The sequence below is a fragment of the Dunckerocampus dactyliophorus genome, chromosome 10, assembly GCF_027744805.1.
Source record: "Dunckerocampus dactyliophorus isolate RoL2022-P2 chromosome 10, RoL_Ddac_1.1, whole genome shotgun sequence".
In the NCBI taxonomy this organism is placed as follows: Eukaryota; Metazoa; Chordata; class Actinopteri; order Syngnathiformes; family Syngnathidae; genus Dunckerocampus; species Dunckerocampus dactyliophorus.
Window position 1 is genome coordinate 5,529 of NC_072828.1, and position 9,832 is coordinate 15,360.

Here is a 9,832-nt window from a genome sequence, read left to right on the forward strand (position 1 = left end):
CTTTATTCTTTAATATTTACACTTTATTCTGTAATATTTACACTTTATTCTCTTAATATTTACACTTTATTCTTTAATATTTACACTTTATTCTCTTAATATTTACACTTTATTATTTAATATTTACACTTTATTCTTTAATATTTACACTTTATTATTTAATATTTACACTTTATTCTTTAATATTTACACTTTATTATCTAATATTTACACTTTATTCTGTAATATTTACACTTTATTCTCTTAATATTTACACTTTATTCTGTAATATTTACACTTTATTCTCTTAATATTTACACTTTATTCTGTAATATTTACACTTTATTCTCTAATATTTACACTTTATTCTCTTAATATTTACACTTTATTCTCTTAATATTTACACTTTATTCTTTTAATATTTACACTTTATTATTTAATATTTACACTTTATTCTCTTAATATTTACACTTTATTCTTTAATATTTACACTTTATTCTTTAATATTTACACTTTATTCTTTTAATATTTACACTTTATTATTTAATATTTACACTTTATTCTGTAATATTTACACTTTATTCTTTAATATTTACACTTTATTCTCTTAATATTTACACTTTATTCTGTAATATTTACACTTTATTCTCTTAATATTTACACTTTATTATTTAATATTTACACTTTATTCTCTTAATATTTACACTTTATTCTTTAATATTTACACTTTATTCTCTTAATATTTACACTTTATTCTCTTAATATTTACACTTTATTATTTAATATTTACACTTTATTCTTTAATATTTACACTTTATTCTCTTAATATTTACACTTTATTCTTTAATATTTACACTTTATTCTCTTAATATTTACACTTTATTATTTAATATTTACACTTTATTCTTTTAATATTTACACTTTATTCTCTTAATATTTACACTTTATTCTGTAATATTTACACTTTATTCTCTTAATATTTACACTTTATTATTTAATATTTACACTTTATTCTTTTAATATTTACACTTTATTCTTTAATATTTACACTTTATTCTCTTAATATTTACACTTTATTCTGTAATATTTACACTTTATTCTCTTAATATTTACACTTTATTATTTAATATTTACACTTTATTCTTTTAATATTTACACTTTATTCTTTAATATTTACACTTTATTCTCTTAATATTTACACTTTATTATTGAATATTTACACTTTATTCTTTTAATATTTACACTTTATTCTTTAATATTTACACTTTATTCTCTTAATATTTACACTTTATTCTCTTAATATTTACACTTTATTCTTTTAATATTTACACTTTTTTCTTTAATATTTACACTTTATTCTCTTAATATTTACACTTTATTATTTAATATTTACACTTTATTCTTTAATATTTACACTTTATTCTTTAATATTTACACTTTATTCTCTTAATATTTACACTTTATTCTGTAATATTTACACTTTATTCTCTTAATATTTACACTTTATTATTTAATATTTACACTTTATTCTTTAATATTTACACTTTATTATCTAATATTTACACTTTATTCTCTTAATATTTACACTTTATACTTTAATATTTACACTTTATTCTCTTAATATTTACACTTTATTCTTTAATATTTACACTTTATTCTCTTAATATTTACACTTTATTCTCTAATATTTACACTTTATTCTTTTAATATTTACACTTTATTCTCTTAATATTTACACTTTATTCTGTAATATTTACACTTTATTCTTTAATATTTACACTTTATTCTCTTAATATTTACACTTTATTCTCTTAATATTTACACTTTATACTTTAATATTTACACTTTATTCTTTAATATTTACACTTTATTCTCTTAATATTTACACTTTATATTAATATTTACACTTTATTCTCTTAATATTTACACTTTATTATTTAATATTTACACTTTATTCTTTAATATTTACACTTTATTCTTTTAATATTTACACTTTATTCTTTAATATTTACACTTTATTCTGTAATATTTACACTTTATTCTCTTAATATTTACACTTTATTCTCCTAATATTTACACTTTATTCTCTAATATTTACACTTTATTCTCTAATATTTACACTTTATTCTGTAATATTTACACTTTATTCTCTAATATTTACACTTTATTCTCTAATATTTACACTTTATTCTGTAATATTTACACTTTATTCTCTAATATTTACACTTTACCCACTGGTGAGTGAGGGTCAGCCTGGCATGTCGGTGGCGTTGGCAGACCAGCCGGGTGTCCACTAGTCCCCCCCGAGACACGGAGGTCCAAAACCATGGCCACGCCCACACCCTCTATGGTGCCGGCCGTGCGGATGACTTGTTTGCCCAATGTCCGGTTGTGCCACAGCTGGAACAGGCGTCGCCATCTCGTCCCTCCCGCGCTGTGGCGGTCCCGAGTCACATGGTCGGCCATGTATCCATGGTGTGAAATAAAAGATGGGTGTGGCCAACTTCAACACAACTTTATTGATTACAAAGAAAGGACACGCCCGCTGGCATCCAGTATGTTGGCATCACATCCAGAATGATCCATTAGCAGGGCACATGGTTGGCAAATCATGACAACATTTCAAGGGAACAAATAGAAGCTAGCATGTTAGCAATAGCCTTCCGTGCCAACACAGGAAGAGGGCGGGATGTTGGCAAACAGTCCCTTTAGGAAAACAATACAGAGCAGAATACGAGTAAATATGACAAGCGTTACCAGTAGGTGGCATCAGCCACACGCCACCTGTACGCCCTCAATACCCATAAACACACGTGGAACGTTAGCCACACGATATCATGGAATACACATCAAAGCATCCATCCCATAGCGATACTGCCCTGATATCCCTGATATCATGGATGGATGCGCCCGCCTCCACTTTACATGGGATGCACCAGGAAGCCACTGAACACGTTAGACCAAGTAGATGTAAGTTCATGGTCACTATAAGCAATGACATACACCTTCTCTTCATCCTCCAGGTCAACCATCCTGCTGATGGAGGCCATGTAGTCCTTCCCTGTGATCTCGGTGGTGTCATACAGCTGCATCAGCCACTCTGTGCTCCCATCCTCCTTCTCCTTATACACATGTAGATTCATCTTCTTACCCCATGATTTGTAGGCCAAGGTGAAGAAGTAGGCGCCCTTGTAGGGGGCTGTGAAAATGCCTGCAGGGGGACAATCACACCTTCATTAGTGCCCCCCCCCCCAGTGGTGCTGTCAAAGAGGTAAGGAGCGATGAAGAAATGCTATGCTAGTTAGCAGTCAGGTGGCATCCTACCTGTGTTGGCATCATAGGCGTTACCCATGTTGGTGCGCACCTCGTCAAAGATCACCTTGTTATCACATGTCTTTGTGTTGCCCCCTACTGCTGCAAACCACATCTTACGTTTGTCTGCAGGACACATCAGGTGTCAGGTCATAGGTCACCTACACTCCTATGACCTTTACCCTTTCTCACCTACCTGACATGACATCCAGCTTGCCCACACGTGTGGTTAGATCCTAGAAGTACAAGAGTAGAAGTACTACTGCAGTACTTCCTGTCTATACATGCTAATCAAGTACCCAGGTGTGTTTTATCTACCTGAATGGTTTTGGTGTTTGTGGTCTCTGCAGTCATCAGGTGGTCCACACGTGCCTTTAGATCCTATGAGAGTACATGTTGTATGTAATACTGCAGTACTTCCTGTCTATACATGCTAATCAAGTACTCAGGTGTGTTTTATCTACCGGAATGGTTTTGTTGTTTGTGTTCTCTGCAGTCTTCAGGTGGTCCACATGTGCAGTGAGAATCTAAAAGAGTACATGGTGTAGTACTACTGCAGTACTTGGTGTCTATACATGCTAGTCAAGTACTCAGGTGTGTTTTATCTACCTGAATGGTGTTTTCATTTGCAGTCTCTGCAGTCTTCAGGTGGTCCACACGTGTGGTTAGATCCTATGAAAGTACAAGAGTAGAAGTACTACTGCAGTACTTGCTAATCAAGTACTCAGGTGTGTTTTATCTACCTGAATGGTTTTGCTGTTTGTGGTCTCTGCAGTCATCAGGTGGTTCACACTTACAATCAGATCCTAGAAGTACAAGAGTAGAAGTACTACTGCAGTACTTGCTAATCAAGTACCCAGGTGTGTTTTATCTACCTGAATGTTGATGTGGTTTGTGGTCTCCGCAGTCATCAGGTGGTCCACACGTGCCTTTAGATCCTATGAGAGTACATGTTGTATGTAATACTGCAGTACTTATACATGCGTGTACATGGAAGTGTCCAGGTGCTTTTACCTTGGCGGTGTCGGTCTCTTCCTCCACCTGTGGGAGTGTACACTGTGGGTTATACTGCAGTACTTTCTGTGCATGTACAAACTGTATGAAGGACACGAACATCACGGGAATGAAATGCTGTCATCGTGAGGAGAAGGAACGTTGGTGTGGGGAAGTATTTCCTCAGCGCACCGCTCGATCGTGGTGAAATGACCAACGCTGAAGCGCCTCCTCCCGACTAAACACAGGCTGGAACCTCCTCTTACGGAGCGTGAATGGAAGCTAGCCGGGTTAGCTTGGTTTAGCATGCTAGTGGGCTGCCTGATATGCAGGTGATACATGTACACAGTCAGGAACTACCTTCCTGTCACGTGTCACCATGAACAACTAACATGGATTCATCCATTCATTCCTGCAGCTCCAGTTAGTTTATCCTCATCAGTCATCAAGATGAAAGCTGCATCTGCGTGTGGAGATTGAAACGCAAGCACCAATCAGGATGGGAGCGACAATGTCAGCTGACCCGTGTGGGACGACGTCTACAAAGTGACCTTTACGTAATCCACCCAAACGACCTTGGCCATCGACCGCTAGCTTGCTATTGACCTTCACATGGAAGTGTTAGCAGATGTGCAGCAAGCGACCATAATATGCTAAGTTTGCAAAGCAACGCTGATCTGTATCTGTTCACCCACCTCAATGACCTGTATCCGTAGCTGGACTCCAATGGGCGGAGCTTAACCCCACAGTGGGCGTAGCTGAGCCGGAAAATGGGTGGGCCTTAAATCTGGACATTATTTTAACTCTGAAATGGCAGGGATTGATCAGACCCGATAACATAGCTAGTTAGCTAGCTCATTAGCTACACCAGTTAGCTGCACGTGCATCTTGTACGACTGAGACAGTCAATGCGTGAGTGACATAGCTAGTTAGCTAGCTAATTAGCTACGGCAGTTAGCACAATTGCATCTTATACGGTTGAGTCGGTCAATGTGCGAGTCACATACCGAGTTAGCTACGCCAGTAAGCATAAGTGCATCTTGTATGGCTGAGACGGTCAATGCGTGAGTTACATAGCTAGTTAGCTACACGTGCATCTTGTCCGGCTAGGACAGTCAATGCGAAAGTTACATGGCTAGTTAGCTACACCAGTTAGCTACACGTGCATCTTGTACGGCTGAGACGGTCAATGTGCTAGTTACATAGCTAGTTAGCTAGCTTGTTAGCTACACGTGCATCTTGTACGGCTAGGACAGTCAATGCGAAAGTTACATGGCTAGTTAGCTACACCAGTTAGCTAAACGTGCATCTTGTACGGCTGAGACGGTCATTGCATGAGTTACGTAGCTAGTTAGCTACACCAGTTAGCTACACGTGCATCTTGTACGGCTGAGACGGTCAATGTGCGAGTCACCTAGCTAGTTACCTAGCTAGTTAGCTACGCCAGTTAGCTACACGTGCATCTGGTACGACTGAGACGGTCAATGTGCGAGTCACATACCTAGTTAGCTACGGCAGTTAGCTAAACGTGCATCTTATACGACTGAGACAGTCAATGCGAACGTTACATAGCTAGTTAGCTACGCCAGTTAGCATAAGTGCATCTTGTACGACTGAGACAGTCAATGCGAACGTTACATAGCTAGTTAGCGAGCTAGTTACCTACGCCAGTAAGCACAAGTGCATCTTATACGGCTGAGACGGTCAATGCGTGAGTTACATAGCTAGTTAGCTACGCCAGTTAGCTGCACGTGCATCTTGTAGCTGAGAGAGTCAATGTGCGAGTTACATAGCTAGTTAGCTAGCTTGTTAGCTACACGTGCATCTTGTACGGCTAGGACAGTCAATGCGAAAGTTACATAGGTAGTTAGCTAGCTAGTTACCTACGCCAGTAAGCACAAGTGAATCTTGTACGGCTGAGACGGTCAATGCGTGAGTCACATAGCTAGTTAGCTACGGCAGTTAGCTAAACGTGCATCTTATACGGTTGAGTCGGTCAATGCGTGAGTTACAGAGCTAGTTAGCTCTGCCAGTTAGCATAAGTGCATCTTGTATGGCTGAGACGGTCAATGCGTGAGTTACATAGCTAGTTAGCTACACGTGCATCTTGTCCGGCTAGGACAGTCAATGCGAAAGTTACATAGCTAGTTAGCTAGCTAGTTAGCTACGCCAGTTCGCGACACGTGCATCTTGTACGGCTAAGACGGTCAATGCGCGAGTTACATAGCTATCTAGCTACGCCAGTTAGCTACACGTGCATCTTGTACGGTTGAGTCGGTCAATGCGTGAGTTACATAGCTAGTTAGCTAGCTCGTTAGCTACGCCAGTTAGCTACACGTGCATCTTGTACGGCTGAGACAGTCAATGTGCGAGTTACATAGCTAGTTAGCTAGCTTGTTAGCTACACGTGCATCTTGTACGGCTAGGACAGTCAATGCGAAAGTTACATTGGTAGTTAGCTAGCTAGTTACCAACGCCAGTAAGCACAAGTGCATCTTGTACGGCTGAGACGGTCAATGCGAAAGTTACATTGGTAGTTAGCTAGCTAGTTACCAACGCCAGTAAGCACAAGTGCATCTTGTACGGCTGAGACGGTCAATGCGTGAGTCACATAGCTAGTTAGCTACGGCAGTTAGCTACACGTGCATCTTGTCCGGCTAGGACAGTCAATGCGAAAGTTCCATAGCTAGTTAGCTAGCTAGTTAGCTACGCCAGTTCGCTACACGTGCATCTTGTACGGCTAAGACGGTCAATGTGCGAGTTACATAGCTAGCTAGCTACGCCAGTTAGCTACACGTGCATCTTGTACGGTTGAGTCGGTCAATGCGTGAGTTACATAGCTAGTTAGCTACATCAGTTAGCTAAACGTGCATCTTGTACGGCTGAGACGGTCAGTGCATGAGTTACATAGCTCGTTAGCTACACCAGTTAGCTACACGTGCATCTTGTACGGCTGAGACAGTCAATGTGCGAGTTACATAGCCAGTTAGCTAGCTTGTTAGCTACACGTGCATCTTGTACGGCTAGGACAGTCAATGCGAAAGTTACATTGGTAGTTAGCTAGCTAGTTACCAACGCCAGTAAGCACAAGTGCATCTTGTACGGCTGAGACGGTCAATGCGTGAGTTACATAGCTAGTTAGCTGCGCCAGTTAGCACAAGTGCATCTTGTACGGCTGAGACAGTCAATGCATGAGTTACATAGCTAGTTAGCTAGCTAATTAGCTGCACCAGTTAGCACAAGTGCATCTTGTACGGCTGAGACGGTCAATGCGTGAGTTACATAGCTAGTTAGCTGCGCCAGTTAGCACAAGTGCATCTTGTACGGCTGAGACAGTCAATGCATGAGTTACATAGCTAGTTAGCTAGCTAATTAGCTGCACCAGTTAGCACAAGTGCATCTTGTACGGCTGAGACGGTCAATGCGTGAGTTACATAGCTAGTTAGCTGCGCCAGTTAGCACAAGTGCATCTTGTACGGCTGAGACAGTCAATGCATGAGTTACATAGCTAGTTAGCTAGCTAATTAGCTGCACCAGTTAGCACAAGTGCATCTTGTACGGCTGAGACAGTCAATGCGTGAGTTACATAGCTAGTTAGCTAGCTAGTTAGCTACGCCAGTTAGCTACACGTGCATCTTGTACGGCTGAGACGGTCAATGCGTGAGTTACATAGCTAGTTACCTAGCTAATTAGCTACGCCAGTTAGCACAAGTGCATCTTGTACGGTTGAGTCGGTCAATGCGTGAGTTACATAGCTAGTTAGCTAGCTTGTTAGCTACACGTGCATCTTGTACAGCTAGGACAGTCAATGCGTGAGTTACATAGCTAGTTAGCTAGCTAGTTAGCTACGCCAGTTAGCTACACGTGCATCTTGTACGGCTGAGACGGTCAATGTGCGAGTCACATAGCTAGTTACCTAGCTAGTTAGCTACGCCAATTAGCTACACGTGCATCTTGTACGACTGAGACGGTTAATGCGTGAGTTACCTAGCTAGTTAGCTACGCCAGTTAGCTAAACGTGCATCTTGTACAGCTAGGACAGTCAATGCGTGAGTTACATAGCTAGTTAGCTACGCCAGTTAGCTACACGTGCATCTTGTACAACTGAGACGGTCAATGTGCGAGTTACATAGCCAGTTAGCTAGCTTGTTAGCTACACGTGCATCTTGTACGACTGAGACGGTTAATGCGTGAGTTACCTAGCTAGTTAGCTACGCCAGTTAGCTAAACGTGCATCTTGTACAGCTAGGACAGTCAATGCATGAGTTACATAGCTAGTTAGCTAGCTAGTTAGCTACGCCAGTTAGCTACACGTGCATCTTGTACAACTGAGACGGTCAATGTGCGAGTCACATAGCTAGCTAGCTAGTTAGCTACGCCAGTTAGCTTAAGTTGTAGGAGACTTGTAGATTTCTACACGGATGCGCCAAAATGTTTCTCTGCTTTGATTCACTTTGTTTGGGCTCATTTGAGGAGCAAAATGCGTCTTAGTTCTATGAAATGCTCGCACCATGTGACTGTGTGACTGGCCAATCACAGAGCGTGAAGAGTGAACACATAAGGATTTTCCCTCATCAAGATGACGGACAATGACGAGCTGTGCTCGTTTCATGCTCGTACTCATCAATGCATCATCCGTAGCGGATCCTTGTTGTACACAAGTACACAAGTGTATTTACTTCTATGGGTTTAGCTTTGCAGCTTTTGATACCAGAGTACTGAACTGAATGATATGGTCATGTGATACATCCCAAACATGTCCTATACATGCTGAGGACAAACTGTCATGTTTCGCAGGACAGGAGCGAGTGTTTCCTGTCCTGCGCCCTTATTTTGGCGAGGTGTACTTCCGGTGTGGTGGAAGTTCCAGCCCCTTCATGCCTGGTGTCCGCACAGCTGCGGACAATTTGTATTAGCGGCGGTTAAAAGGCCAGCGCCATCGTATGTGCGGCGCTGGTTCATTGTTGATGTCACGGTTGATGACCCTCGTTGCTCTGCCAGCTGTCACCTAGACTTACCATCTCAGCTACTTTCATTGTTTCCTTTGTCACTTTTAGTTTGGTCCTGTTGCCTTGTGCAAATACTATTCTTTTTATTTCTGCACCTTGCCGCCTCGCCTCCGCATACCGGGGGTCAAGTCTTTGACAGCAGCAACCCCCGTCGACACAAACCCTACCTCAACATCCTTGGTCTTTGCAGCTTCTTCACGCAGCTTCTCCAGCTTGTCTGTCAGTTCCTGTGTTTTTATGTCAACATCTTTGGTCTTTGCAGCTTCTTCACGCAGCTTCTCCAGCTTGTCTGTCAGTTCCTGTGTTTTTATGTCAACATCGTTGGTCTTTGCAGCTTCTTCATGCAGCTTCTCCAGCTTGTCTGTCAGTTCCTGTGTTTTTATGTCAACATCTTTGGTCTTTGCAGCTTCTTCACACAGCTTCTCCAGCTTGTCTGTCAGTTCCTGTGTTTTTATGTCAACATCTTTGGTCTTTGCAGCTTCTTCACGCAGCTTCTCCAGCTTGTCTGTCAGTTCCTGTGTTTTTATGTCAACATCTTT

General features: G+C 40.3%; 1 protein-coding gene across 1 annotated transcript; it reads right to left on the reverse strand.

The window, feature by feature from the left end:
• Nucleotides 1-2,548: 2,548 nt before the first annotated feature.
• On the reverse strand, nt 2,549-9,518 carry LOC129189038 (uncharacterized). The gene is made up of 10 exons (XM_054790305.1): nt 9,461-9,518; nt 4,306-4,332; nt 4,167-4,229; nt 4,035-4,097; nt 3,901-3,963; nt 3,756-3,818; nt 3,610-3,672; nt 3,488-3,527; nt 3,304-3,417; nt 2,549-3,190 (listed from the first exon to the last, which is right to left on the reverse strand). Exons 3-10 carry the CDS (start codon nt 4,200-4,202, stop codon nt 2,901-2,903), a joined length of 732 nt encoding a protein of 243 aa, XP_054646280.1. The 5' UTR covers nt 4,203-4,229; nt 4,306-4,332; nt 9,461-9,518; the 3' UTR covers nt 2,549-2,900.
• Between the last annotated feature and the right edge of the window lie 314 nt (nt 9,519-9,832).

Excerpts from the sequence above, each read along its gene's own strand:
- LOC129189038 (XM_054790305.1), bottom strand. The coding sequence starts at position 4,202 with ATGACTGCGGAGACCACAAACCACATCAACATTCAG. Across the intron at positions 3,964-4,034 it reads CAAACAGCAAAACCATTCAG|GATCTAACCACACGTGTGGA; the intron begins GTAGATAAAACA and ends GTACTTTCATAG. Across the intron at positions 3,819-3,900 it reads CAAATGAAAACACCATTCAG|ATTCTCACTGCACATGTGGA; the intron begins GTAGATAAAACA and ends GTACTCTTTTAG.